The sequence below is a fragment of the Cynara cardunculus genome (assembly GCF_001531365.2).
Source record: "Cynara cardunculus var. scolymus isolate 2C chromosome LG 2, CcrdV1, whole genome shotgun sequence".
NCBI classification, from domain to species: domain Eukaryota; kingdom Viridiplantae; phylum Streptophyta; class Magnoliopsida; order Asterales; family Asteraceae; genus Cynara; species Cynara cardunculus.
In genome coordinates, this window is record NC_037529.1 from 4,631,940 (window position 1) to 4,647,053 (window position 15,114).

Sequence of the window (15,114 nt, forward strand, 5' to 3'; positions counted from 1 at the left end):
AAATTATCAAAATTATATTTTAGATTTTTTATATTTAAAATGAAATGTTAATTTTGTATTTGATTATGTTTATCAGTAGTTATTTATACGAATTTAAACATGGAGTTTTAATAAGTCGTAATTATGCATGATTTATGTGCAATCTTGAATTTTAAATAATATGCATCAATAAACAGTATTTTATGCATAAAAATGATTTTTAAAAGTTTTTATCGGATGATTTATAATATAATATAGATAATAAATTAAATTAATTTTACATTAAAAATAAAGGTTAAGAAGGGAACAAAAGTAAATGGATGAAGTTCCAACGAACAAAGGGATAATTGACGTGGAAACATCCAAATCGGGTTTGTGTGCTGTGTGAGGAAGTTAAGACTGCCAAACAGCCCCTAACATGGGTTTGTCATTATTCGTGGCAGTCGATCATTGGCTGCTTTTGATTTCTAACTTGGTTTTAGGCTTATATAACTCTCATTCTTACATAATCTTTCATCTATATATATATATATAAACGAAAGATAACGTAAAAAGAGAAGTAAAAATGAGAAACGTAAAAAAAAAATTGAACACTTGATCATTTTTAATCTCACGTCCTTATAAGGAAATTGATCAGGTGCATATTGGGGTACCTCATTAATGCTTATATTCAATTAGAATTAATCCAAATATAAAGATCTCTTCTTACGCTTTTTCAGCATAATTTCCTTTTTCACCGAAAGCCCATGTGCAAGAGGTGATGATGATATATACCTTGTTATATTGGATCTTAGGAGATGTTTAGCAGTTACTGAATGATTTGGTACAGAATGATTAAGTGATCAGAATAATTAACTTTTCTGATATAGTACAAAATAAAATATAATTGTTTAGTAATTGTTTACAATGAAATCAGAACGCTGAATGATTAAGGGAGGTCTAAGATACAAAATCATTCAGAGAGTTTTAGAACCATTAAAAAACAAATTTTTCTTTATCAAACAAAATTTACCTTTTAATGATTCAGAATTATCTTTTAATGATTTATAAAACCATTAAGAGGTAAACAATCCAACACTTGCAAAGATGTTTGAGGAAGGGCAGGGAACCTTTGTCCATGGGYGGGCCGTTGCCCAGGGCATCATCAGGCCAAGGGGCATCATTCTAGCCCAAGTCTGCTATACTATAGTGAATAGTCCTCGCCTCCTTGGTCCTGATCCAGTCACCAGAATCCAGACTCTCGTCCTCTCTCCCGTCCGTCCTCGTGACTTCCTCTTCCGGTCATCCTTAATCCGYAACCGCCTCATCGGCGGCTAATCTCCAGTCCGACGTCCGTCCTCGTCTTCCTCTTCCATCCCGGCTCCCGCTCCGGCGCTCCGTTCTCCCCTTCCCTAATTGGCGCTCCCTCTCAGGTAGTCATGTACTTCGAAACTTCCTTGGAACTTTGAAATATTTCTGGTTGAGTGGTTGTCTTTTGCAACGTAATAGGCTAATAGCAGAAACCCCATTACASTATTGTTGAAGAACATGATTTCAGAGAATAGAGAATTTGRAGAAAAATATCTGGAGGACTAGGCTAACYTCTAGAACTTACCATTTCTGGATTGAACTATTATGCGAAGTAATGACTAATGACATGGTTTATATTTTTTGTGTAGTTTCCATAGGCTCAAATCACTTCCATTATTCTTCTAGCATTAAMATCGATGTAAAACTATATTAGGTTAGTTKCTATTTGATAATTTGTTGATTATTATCATTTTCTTTTTAATTTTCTATGATATTAATAATTATTAAGCCTCCAAACTAGGTGGAAAGGATCTTTCTCGGTCATTTGTACTTTCCCTAAAGAAGCAAATAAAGTAGAAGAAGCAAATAAAGTAAGAAAAGTTGCAAGTTAGGGCCATTTGAAGTTAGAGGTGTGCAATGWAATCAAGAATAGAAATCAACGATCAAGTAAGTTTTTAATCCATGGTTCAGTGGTAAATTATGTTTTAAAAGTGTATAATAACGAAATGACRTGGAACCATGATCTTAGAAAACAAGAAACGATCAAAATGGAGTTGTATACATTCTCTTAGTGGATGGTGGATAGTGGAAGTGAAAGAAAGAAGAAAACAAATTAATTGGTGGTTCAGTAAACCAATGTAGTGATAYGATTGGTGTAAATGTCCTAGGTATTTACATTCTTGATGCTTCTAATAGAGAAGCTATGCATTCTGTTTGTATGTAGATATTAGAAAATGGTGGTCAAGGTGGAATTTGGCATATCTCACTATCTAAAGGAGACAAGATCTCACAACGTTTAGCTTGAGATAGACAGACTAGAATTTGGCATATCTTCATGATCCAACCCTCACTGAAATTGCCCTTCTTGCCTACCGAATGGAATGTTAATAGGCAATCAATGATTCTGTTGAGGCAGGGAAACATGTCATATATGAAGATCAGGCCCTGAATTAGAGTTTTCCTAATTTACATGATGATGTTTCTACTCTGACTGTCGTTGAGGTTAACCAATGGACGGTTGGTTATTCCATCAAATAGGTTGATCCACATATAGAAAACGCAAAGGCTTCATGGATGAGTGAYATCACAAAATAAGATTTCATTAGAAACATCAAATTGGCATTAACACAAGTATTGTAGAAGTCATTTTGTTTTGAAAACCCACTTTGTTGTAGTAAGTAAAATGTTATAACCCTTCAACAATTTCTATTTATTGAGGCATACCTATATAGGAGACAGCTGCTAATTAGCTTGCAAGTTTTGAGSATATATGATAGTRTCTAAAGGAACCAATGYGTTCTTTGTTTTTCGGAGGTAGGGGCATTTTTTTTACTATTCGCCCAGGGCATCCAAAACCATTGAACCGGCCCYGGCAAGAGGCTTTCGGATCTATTCGCTAACTTATCCCTTTTATCGAGATCGGCTACCAAAACCTTAACCTTGTCCCATGATGACCTTGAAAAGGACCRACTCACCACATTTACGGGTTTCACATTGTTTTTTCCTCGCCATATGTAGATCGAAGCCTCCACACGGTTTGCAATCTCAAGAGCTTGATGCTCGGAGTATAAGTCAAGGCAATCCAAGAGACACTCGGGTGAAAAYTGATCCAAACAATGGCGACTGAGCAATCGGTATTGGCTGTGATAAGGGCTTCAASGCCCAACTTTAGGAACTCCGCTGATAAAATTGCGTTTGCTATACACTCGATTTTTCTCACAACTGGCTTCAATCTCAACGCCACTGGTCCCCCGGCCTTCACTGACGATGCCCTTGCCGCCCCCTTTTCTGGTACTCCTTTTTGTATATTATATTGTTTCCAACTTGGTTTTAGGGTTTTCAATGAACTAGGGTTTTGATTTCTAACGAAAGGTAGGCAACTTAGCATAGAATTAAGGTTTGGATTGGAATTATTGGAACATCATTTCGAGAACCGAACAAGTTCAAATTCCAAATTCGAAGCTCGAAACCTTGATCCCATGCGTTTTCTCTGCGTTTCCATTTTTGACCTATTGTTTCTGTGGGTTTAGATGAAGCGGGCATTGAGGGTTGGAATGATATTGAAGATAATTATGCGTTTGTTTACTCAAGCCCAGAAGAGGGTTCAAAGAAAGTTCTTGTGAAGTGCCTTGTTATGAACAACCAGTTGTTTGTTGATGCTTTGGCTGCCGGCTCTKCTAGCCCTGTTCACCTCGAGATCAAGTAATCACCTTCGCTTTATAGTGTCTAAAGCAATGATCATACTAAATGAACTCTGTCATCTTCCATAATATCTCTATTGTTTCTAATATATGCTTTATTTGTAACATTTTCATGGTTTATATTTGAAACTCAATTTTACATCTGAATTGTTCATATAACTMTTTGCATGTATATATAACCACGGTCACGGCGATTTGCTAGCATGTTATTACTTGAATTCTTCTTAGCATATGTGGTTGTTGCATCTGTTTCAATATCCCACAGTATATWACGGATATTCCTTTCATGCAGTATTGATGATTTYGTTGGAGAAAGTGATGACACCAAATACAGTTCACAGTTTAAAAACTTGGGAAAGCTTGTAGATTGCATTAACAAAGATGTCTTAACCAAATTGAATGGTTCTTCAACAGCAAGCACATCCACCACCACTACGAGGTAATTAGTCCATGTTCTTTGAAATTAWTAAAATTTATTAGCTTTCTTCTAGTTTATAAACTATCAGAGTTTGGCCTTCCGAATGTGTTTTGATATTTCATTTTTCATTATTCATTAACTTCTTATATAATTCATGATGCATTGGGAGTTTGGGTTGTCTATACATACATACATACATACATACATACATACATATGCATCATTAACTTTTGCAAATATTAGGAAGTGAAATGTAATTGTAAAACAGAGGGAGTATTTGTGAGTGGTTGAAGTGGGCTTGTTATATATCCATGACATAATTCCTTTTGTTTTTCTAGAACAACCTACTGATGATAGTGTGGACCCATTGGATTGACCCCTGTCACTTAGTGGTGTTACTATAGATGCTAATTATACAATGTGGTAGAAGCAAGGTGTGAACCAATCTTGTGTACACCAAATAGTAGTGGGGGACATAATGAAGACCTTGTTCACTACTTGAATGTCATTGATGTTAAAAGAAGAAAATTGGATGCTTAGATCACAGACTATTTACTTACTAACTTTTGACTATATGCAAGGGACATTAGACTGGAATCCCTCCAAAATGATTGAACCAGGAAACAAGAAACATATAGTTGTAGGCTTAAACCCTTATTTGAATCGTTAACATATTATATGCATGAGGCATGAAGGAGTAGTGATCAAAATATCAACCATATCATAAGGGTCATTATCAACGTAGTGGATACCATATTGTAATTAATTAGTTAATCACAAACCCATCAGTTAGGTGTCTGCCTCAACCCAAAAATCCACCAGCRCTGACACTTTGCTCATAAAGCAACATGGTGGAGATCTGGTAGCTTTATTTTTTAGTTTTGGAAAGAGTAGTTGATATGGAGAACTACTAAGTCAAGCTTGAATTGGCATAAGGTTATACTTAACCCAAGGACCTCTCTGAAGTTTATGAGTCGTAACAGCTGTAGCATGTTAATATCAAGAATTCTCGAAAGGAAGGAAGTTAACARGCAGACATAAGTKACTAGACTTTATTAGCCATCTTTCGACTTCTATAATCCATGAGACCATATAACTAAAAATGATACTTCAGAATCTTAAATGGTATCTTTCAAACTACAGCTTCTAACACATAATAACATAATTTAAACTGTTATCTGAGTGTTTGCTTCAGACTTTGATAGGTGCTTAATGCTGATAAACCACCTAACCAGTAACCAGAGTTGATAAGTATAGCGTTGGAATGTTGTTGCTTTGATCCCTGTTATCATAGAGTAGCARTTTTTTTTAGTTTCTACTCAAGGTATTCTAAAATCTTGCACACTTTGAGCTAACAAGAAGACCCGAACTTCAGCGCCGCTATGTTAACAGATAACTTAATTTTCTTATGATGATCTAAGCGAGCAACTTTGCACRGAATGGGGTTTCTTGTGGGCATTGGTTTTAATAAAGATATTAACTTATAACTTACTTGTAAGAATATACTATATATTATCAAATAATTTTGTCAGAGAAGCAGTAAGCACAATTGTAACTTCCCAATGATTAGCCAATTCCTAATTCTAAGTGCGGTTGTTGTTGACACCTGTGACCTGCCRCCATATTGGTACACAAGAATCATAAATTGAGGGAGAATGCTTTGAAGAAAGGATATGAGTGGGAGCATGGGGCCATAGAAATCATGCACTGCAAATTGATTTGGTATCCTAAATATCAACCGGAGGGGATTTCAAGATAGCAAGAGCCTTATACACCTTCAATCATGAGGGACAATRTGAGCTCCAGCTGCTATAACACAATGTTGTCTGTTTCTTCTTCCTTGGTARTTCCTTTGATCCCGTCAGACAAGAGGAGCATTTGCCCATTCTCAGGCAGCTCTCTTTTGTTGTTGCTTGACACTTATAATCTTCTTGCATAACAACAATGCACACWTCCCATCATCTTACCTTGTTATGTTACCCTTAGGTCCCATTTGGTTTGCGGGATTGGATTGAATTTGGAGCGATTTGGAATTGAATTCCATTCCTATCCCATGTTTGGTTTGAAGGATTTCCTGGATTTGAAATCCTTCAAACATAGGATTTTAAAATCCCACGAGGGTGCTTGGTATTTCATGGGATTTCGTAGGATTTGTATGTAATAATGTTTTAAAATATGTTAAAAACATTTGTTTTGTAATAATCAATTAATAAAAAGATAATTTAATTATTTTTATAATTATTTACTATTTGTTTTTATGAATTATTTACAAATAAAGAAATTCAATCCGATTCCAAATCTTGCAAGCCAAACACACCAAAAATTTCAAATCCTTCCAAATCCAAATCCCTCCAATTCCAAGTTCTTCCACGAAATCCAAATCCCTCAAAACCATTCCATCAACCCCCTTTGCAGTCATTCTTGATATTCAAGATACCAAATCATTTTGTAGTRTATAATTTGGATGCCTGCACTCACATCTCTTCTTCTCAGATACTTGTCTGACCTATCTTTTATGATTGGRGCTTTACTGAACTATAYGCTCTTCAAAGAATTCGGTCTCATCTGCATTCATCAGAGTTCTCCACAAGTATCAATGCTTTATTTGGTTCATCTTAGTTTGGTGGGAGGGTACCAGATTGGTTACATGAAAAAAACAACTATATCATTAACAATGGACTTTTGCATTTATCTGTAGAGAACTGTCTGTTTGATGGTAAATTGCAAGAGAATTGTAGGATATGCATGAAGGTCGAAAGAAACACCTTAGCTTAGCTAAGATAAGGAAGTGATATCACTACATATCCAACTAATCAATTTCTAACTGTTTAAAAGCAAAGCAAAAAAAAGGATTATGTCTTTTTGTTTCCCGATCAATTTCTACTGGTTTTATGTTCTTTAAAATGTTTGTTGCACAAAGCATCTTTAAAATGTTGTAGTTTTGAAATTTGTTTATGATATTGTCACCCAGATGCAAAATTTGTATATTTTTCAATGGTATTRTTGTCCAGTCAATTTGTTTTTTCTACATTGTATGTTTTTTTGTAGTTCTAAACCAAAACTACAAGATGATGATAGAGATCAGCCTAGAGGTGGACCTTTTAGACTTGAAGATCCTCATGCTCCCTACCATCCTTCAGGGTAATTATGATTTCTATATAAGAAGTKTTACTATGATATATTGCTTTTTGCATGAATCATGAATGGACTAGATGTATTGTTTTACATGCTTGGTTCTTGTTCTTCTCTTTCACCTCTTTCAACTATTTTCAAGTGGCAACGATTTCCATTCAAGATGAACCATCTTGATTGCAGCATCGAGAGGAGTAGATGTTTGACAAGCTCTCGAGCTAAATTTCCAAATTTCAGTCATCATATAATTCATTCGCTGTATTAACTTCTGTCTACAATATTCATTTTAACTTGAATAGACCCATTATCTCCTTGATWTGTTCTTTTAAAAGGTTAGCATGTCTCGGTCCCAAAACAATTATGATATGCAACTTTCGCACTCATAATTAGGTTCTTGGTGGATCGATAAGGGTGCGTTTGGTACACTGGACAGGGACAGGACARAACAGGTTAGGGATCCCTATCCCATGTTTGGCATGAATTTTATGTGGAACAGACARGAACAGAGTGGAACATGSTTGTTCCACCCCTACCCCATGGAACAGGGTGGAACAAGGTGGAACAGACTTATATTTTACYAATATAATCTCAAAATAAAACTWAATTMTCTTCTAAAACATCAAATAGGTCTCTCTTTTACATTTTATTCATTCTTTAAATTTTATTTATTGTATTTTATGTTTCTTAAAACTTTYATTTTACTRTCCTCAAAATATTATTTTTATACGGTTTCTATATTTTTATTAGTTTTGTTTTCTGGAAACCAAGTTTTGTGAATGTGATGATACTATATGGGATCACTAGCCAAATTGTTTTCTTGATGCTTATATTTATTTACTATTTGATATTTAATCCATTTTAATTGATTGTGCGCTTGTTGGTAGTAGTTTTTTCTTCTTAGTATGGAATGCATATAGATTTGCTTCGATAATGAATTCTTGATGCTTATATTATATTTACCTTTTTCATAAATCATTAGTTGATTATGAAATTATGTATTTTTGCAAATGTATTTTTGCAAGTAGTAGTGGTTTGATGTAAGTTATACTTTGTACATTGTATTTGTTAACATTTATATTCATTATTTAGTGAAAAAAACACTAAACAGCTCACTGGGGGTAAATTGGTCATTTTAAACAGTTCTGTCCAGTCCTGTCATGTCTTACCAAACGCTGAACRRYTGTCCTGTCTTGTTCTGTTCTKTCCTGTTCTGTCCTGTCTGCRTACCAAACGCACCCTAAGCGCCAAATTTAATTTATTATTYGGCCAATAAAAGGTATTTTTGCAGTATGTTCACAGGCAAGGATTGCTTAGTTTTACTGTGCTCATTTCCTTTGGTTTTTGGTTGACTTATTTTATGATTAGTGCTGAAAATTTGCCATATGAAAATGAAAACAAAAGAAACACTCTGTTCCCATCATTTTGACTACTTGTTTATCTTTCTGAAATATTTAACTTGGAGTTGCATTATCCATGTCAGATGTGTGACGTTACAATTTTAAAGTTCCATTTTTTACTAATTAAAATGCAGGGTAGTTGTGCCTCCGGTTTATCCTATGGTTGGTGGTGGTGATCTCTATCCTCAGCCCGGTGCAGGAAYGTACCCTACAAGGTCAACCATCTTTTTTTTTTCCTTTCGTTTCTCTTAACCTGGTTTGCAATGTTACCAAACTGAAATCGTTGCTTCAATTTGATATATAGGGGCGGTTTTGGTGATGGTGGAATGCTCGTTGGTATGCACGTTCTTCTGTTTTTATCACGATTCACGTGTTATTTTTAGAAGTTATATATTATGACCACGATCATGTGTGTAGGACCAAACGATCCCAGATTTTTTGGTGGGGTCGGTGGCGGAACAATGGGGTTCCCTGGAGGACAACCGTGAGTGATTTCTTCAACTATCTACTTCCTCCGTCCCRAATAAATGTCTGTAATGAAAAARACATACAATTTTAGAAATGTGTAACTATTYCACTTTTTAATAAACTAAATGATAATTTTATCATCCATCGGTAGAATTAAGGTAGATGCTACTTTTGAAAATGAACAAGTATTTTGGGAGAAACTAAAAGAGAAATGTAGTAGTGTCTTTGTGTTACTTATAGAAACATATGGAAATGAAACAGGGGTGTTCCACCTGGTGCTCGGTTCGATCCTTTTGGYCCACCAGATGTTCCTGGTTTTGAGCCAAATCGGTTTGCGAGGTAGTGTCTCTAATATCATTGATCAGTTATCAAGAAACATGGAAATGGTGTTATTGAAAGTCGATCGTTTACAGGAACCCACGCAGGCCGCCTGGTGGAACGCATCCGGATCTCGAGCATTTTGGGAGTGGTTCGGATTACATATAAAGTGGTCGCAGTTGGTATTACGTGCCGTTATCATACTTGAAGCTTATATGTATATTTTAAGATTTTGCTTTACTTCACCTGTTTTGTTTGGCAGATATATATAGTTTTATAGATACTGACAGATTAGATGGTCCCGACTCGTTTTGGAACCCGGTCCATCTAGCTTGTACCCGTATATATTAATCAGTAAATTATATTATATATTATTTATTTCTATTGAATCGGTAAATGGTAATTTCTATTTTAATAAATTGTGGATATTATTAGATATGATTTTGGATATTACTCTTTTTGGTACATCTCTACATGTGACGTTAATTTTTTTTTGGTTTTCGATTTATTAATTATTTTATGATGATGTGTAATTTTTGTATTAAATTAATTTTCCTTTCATTTTAGGTTTGTTAAAAATGGGAGATTTAAACATGTGGAATGTCTCACACATTTGATTTAAGAAAAAGTAAACAAACGGAAAAAAAATCTATGTTTCCCTGTTGGGAACACGAATGTGATCAAATTCCAAGGCGGAGATTGGAGTCCCCTCCCCATTTCCATGCCTAACGACAGATTCCTATGAAGAATAGGTGAATCAAGTGTCCTCGAACAAAACCTAAAAAGATTACGCTATTTTTTTTAAATCCGAACTTATTATTTTTGTCCTTAACGAGAAATTTCTACAATCACAATGCCAAATCACCAACTTAAGTTTTAAAAGTTACGCTCATGCAACAATAAATCATAAACTTAAATAAAAAGATTTAAATTTTTGAATTTAAATATTTTAGAATATACCTAGAAGGTACTCGTGCAATAAAATGATATGTATATATTTCGATTTAGTGTTTCGTTTTATTCTGTCTCTGTAGATGTTATAATACGATATATGTGGTTTTGAGAAATATAAATTTGAAGATATAATAAAATTTTAAAAATAAATATATCGATATTTGTATCAAATTGACTGTTTAAAAGTTCTTGTTTTTTTGCGTGATTTCTTTAATTTAATTTTTTATTATAATTTAATTTAGATTTGATAACGAAGTAATTTATTTTTGATTTAATAATATATTTTTTATAAGGATAGTAATTAAGTATTATGTTAAAACTCAATGATTATTCAAATTATATTTTAGATTTTTTATATTTTTAAAATGGAATGTTAATCTTGTATTTGATTATATTTATCAATAGTTAGTTACACGAATTTAAACATGAAACTTTAATAAAATGTAATTATGCATGATCTATTTGTAATCTTAAATTTTAAAGAATATGCATCAATAAACAATACTTAACGCATAAAAAATGATTTTTAAAAGTTTTTGTTAAATATATTATAATATAACTAGAAGAGTACTCGCGAAATGCAGCGAGATAAATCTCGATTTGAATGTTTAGTTATTATTCTTTGTCTCAATCGATATAATACGATTTTATGTGGTGTTGAGAAAACGATAATGTTTTTATTTTTGAATGAAATATAAATTTGAAGATAGCATAAAAATTTGAAAAAAATAAATCAATGTTAGTATCAAATAACTATTTAATAGATCTCGTTTTTTTTGTGTAACTTCTTTAATTCAAATTTTTATTATAATTTAGTTTAGATTTAATAACAAAGTAATTTATGTTTGGTTTAACAATATGATTTTTTTATAAAAATAATAATTAAACATTTTGTTAGAATTCAATGATTATCTTAATTATATTTTAGATTTTCTATATTTAAAATGAATGTTTATCCTGTATTTGATTATGTTTAACCGCAGTTAGTTATATGAATTTAAAAATGAAGCTTTAATAAGTTTTATTTACGTAAAATTATTTGTAATATTAAATTTTAAGTAATATGCATAAATAAATAGTATTTCATACATAAAAAAATTATTTTTAAAAGTTTTTATCAAATACTTTATAATATAGTATAAATATAAATTATAAATTAAATTAAATTAATTTTATATTAAAAATAAGGTTAAGAAAGGAACAAAAGTAAATGGATAAAGTTCCAACAAACAAAKGGATAATTGAAGTGGAAATATCCAAATTGAGTTTGTGTGCTGTGTGAGGAAGTTAAGGAACATGGGTTTGTCATKATTCGTGGCATTCGATCATTGGTTGCTTTTGTTTGTGGGTCCGGCTCCGAAATGGATAAGTCCTAGGATCCATGACATGTGGCACTAACCGATAACCGCTTCAWAAAAACTTATCAGTGGTCCCTCAAGTTTTCAAAATCCACAATTACATCCCTCACTTCCTAACTACTCTTATAAATAATTAAATAATAGGTAACATAACTACACTTGCGATTATGTAAGACCAGATTGTTTTCATGARACCATATTAATCACGTTGAACCTTCACAGCAAACCAGTGTGAATGAGTGTTTCTGTTATGAAGTTTCGGTGTTTTTGTACCTTTACAGTATTTGGAAGTTTCAATGTAATTTTGTGGTTTCACGAGTCTTACGAAAACAAGTTGATCTCATGTGAATCCAACCTTAACTATAAGTATCATATATAAACTATATATAACCGGTCCCCCATTAAAAGTTGAGGGTTTAATTAAACGAGAACTCTATAATTTGTAAAGTTAACGATATCCAATATAAACCATTCATTTAAGATAACTAGAATGGTACTCGTAAAATGCAGCGAGATACATCTCAATTTTAATATTTTATTTTATTTTTTATCTATGTCGATGTTATAATATAATACAGTTTATGTGGTTTTGAGAAAATGATAATGTTTTTATGTTTGAACAAAATTCAAATTTGAAGATCTTATAAAAATTTTAAAAATATCAATATTGATACCAAATTAACTATTTATAAATTTTCATTTTTTTTTGTATGATTTCTGTAATTCAAATTTTTTTGTTGTAATTTATTTTTGATTTAATAATATATTTTTTATAAAGATAATAATTAAGTATTCTATTAGAACTCAATGATTATCCTAATTATATATTAAATTTATTATATTTAAATAAATGATACATTTATCCTGTATTTGATTATGTGTATCTACCGTTAGTAACACCAATTCAAAAATGGAGCTTTAATAAGTTGTACTTACACAAAATCTACTTGTAATCTTGAATTTTAAAGAATATGCATCTTTACATAGTACTTTATGCATAAAAGATGGTTTTTAAGAGTTTCGTCAAACGTTCTATAATATAGTATAAACTATGTTATTTATTAAATAAATAAGAATAATTTAGTAACTAAAAAAAGAATTCATAAATGCGTTTAATTAATTTATTCCATAAACAGAAAACTCATAACTCTCATAAATATGAAATCCATAACACCCCACACTTGAGTTATATTTGAATCATTGATGCCAATAACATAATGTGTATTTTCGATGTTCCGTTGTTTTTTGTATCATATCATTTGTTTTCGTTGTTTACAGTGTATCACATTATGTATCTTATATTACAACATGTAATAGTGGGTACGTACATAGAGAAAATGATCTTAATTAATCTATCAAAACATGAATACGTGAGTATCACAGTGGAATGCTCGCACCGGATGGGGGAGAGGAGATGAGAGAGAAGAGATAAAGAATTCTAAAATGCCTAAAATACCCTCTATTTAAAATTTTAAGTCAAAATTACAAAAAAATATATATATATATATATATATATATATATATTAATTTCTTAGTTTAACCTTTGATTTGTGATTGAGATAAGATCTCACAGAATACTGAGTTCTCCCGTGAATGACCCTTGAAAATTGTGGGGGTGTCACATTTGTACTATGACAAACCAACCAATTGTATTACCAAGCGCACTAATTAAATTGGTACAAATTTAAGTTGGTTGGTAGTACCGTATCAACTTCATAAACTTGGTTGATACGTGATATTAGAAAGCGCCTACGACGGTAATACCGTACCGTACTAACTTATATATATATATATATAGTTATTTATTAAATAAAAAATCAATTAGGTGAATTATATTTAATTATTAATGTTTCAAATTCATTTTTTAACGAGGAATTTTTCAATTTAACATTTTATTATTTACTGTTTAGCGCATTACTTACTCCTCCACGCCTCCTCTTAGCAACCTTAACTCATTACTTGGGGGACTTTTACCAATTTTTTTGGTTAAATGCTGATTCGGGTAAGATGTCTGACAGTGGCAAAAGGTTTGACTGGAGTAAGAGCAGATTGGATTTTCTTGTTTACCAAACATTTTGTATTAAGTGCTGATTGTGTAAAAAAGACCATTATATCCCTCTTTCTGGAGTAAGTACTGATTGAAAATTATTGTTTACCATATGTATTGTATTAAGTGCTAACATAAAATGTTATTTATCAAAAAATTTAAATATAATTTTAAATTCTTTTTTGTTTACGAAAATATATTGAAATCAAGAAATCGATTAGGATGTTAGAAATCAATAAAAGGAAGAAGAAATCCCTTGGAAATCGATTACCATAACTGAAGAAGCTGTCGCACCAGTTTGGTATGAAGAAGAGCTCACCGATTTTTAGGGTTTTAGATGGGAGGGTAGATAAGGAATAGATGCCTCTTACCATGGTAAGATTGGTTTTTTTTGCTAACCCCAGTAAGAGGACGGTCAGAGGGAGATTCATTTTGTTTTTTAGTGAACACTTTTACCTCTTACCCGGGTAAGCATCTCTTAATGGGTAAGAGGCGGGTAAGAGGTGGTAAGAGATTAGTAAACGGGGCCTTAGTAACTCCTCATCTCCWCCTCTACTCAAAACGCACACACTTCCATCGTTCGACGACCACACGATCTACACCTCTACACGTTGCTTGAATGCTTTTGTTGTATTACTTTTGTTTCACTTCTTTGGACAATATGTTATGTTGATGAATTTGTAACTTCAACTTTTAAGATGTTGGTACAAAATCGTACTAACATGTACCAACTGAATAAAATTGGTACCAATTAAGTTGATACCAAGTAGAGCTGGTTGGTAGACGTATAAATACTTGTCTACCAATTATAACTGGTTGATACACGGTATTAAAAAAAACATGGTATCATACCATGTTCACCCCTAGAAATTTGTATGTATATGTATGTTTGAAGCAAAATTGCAATTGTTGGAACTTCTGAATCACTAACAAGTCTAGTTTCTTTGATCGGAGTCGGATCAACAAATGATTATTAGCTCGAAATTTGTAACTGAGTCATGTCTGGCAAGGAACAGTCATTGGTCGGGCCTTAACTTTACGTATTGGTCTTTAGTTGGACTCAAGCTTTGGTTAATTTGAACATCTCTGCATATAGATATATTGTGCTCATTCGCTCCAAAGATATTTACATGTGAATACAAAAAATACTTGTAATTTTTTAGGTTACACAATTYTGACATCTTTTAGGTACATCACATACAAGAATGTGTCTGATCTCAATTTGTCGTTATAAATTATTTGTATCGTTTCATGTGGGGTTACTTTTGTTGAACTTTCATGGTTAGGGGACAAAAGTGGTACCAAAATTACTGACTTCTTACCCCCATTTAGG

General features: G+C 32.5%; 1 protein-coding gene across 4 annotated transcripts in view; it reads left to right on the forward strand.

Annotated features, from left to right (window-relative positions):
• LOC112506464 (probable proteasome inhibitor) overlaps positions 1–9,761 on the forward strand; it is a 17,702-nt gene extending 7,941 nt beyond the window's left edge. Inside the window, exons 1-10 of one of the 4 annotated variants that reach the window (XM_025110525.1) lie at positions 1,223–1,391; positions 3,007–3,279; positions 3,519–3,690; positions 3,982–4,128; positions 7,156–7,248; positions 8,771–8,851; positions 8,941–8,972; positions 9,054–9,120; positions 9,366–9,443; positions 9,518–9,761. In XM_025110525.1, coding sequence (XP_024966293.1) covers positions 3,105–3,279; positions 3,519–3,690; positions 3,982–4,128; positions 7,156–7,248; positions 8,771–8,851; positions 8,941–8,972; positions 9,054–9,120; positions 9,366–9,443; positions 9,518–9,590 — 918 coding nt within the window. In that variant the 5' untranslated portion in view covers positions 1,223–1,391; positions 3,007–3,104 and the 3' untranslated portion in view covers positions 9,591–9,761. Of the gene's footprint in view, positions 1–1,222; positions 1,392–1,738; positions 3,280–3,518; positions 3,691–3,981; positions 4,129–7,155; positions 7,249–8,770; positions 8,852–8,940; positions 8,973–9,053; positions 9,121–9,365; positions 9,444–9,517 lie in introns of those variants that run through there. The other 3 variants (XM_025110524.1, XM_025110522.1, XM_025110523.1) reach the window with 3 other exon arrangements.
• Positions 9,762–15,114: the final 5,353 nt, after the last annotated feature.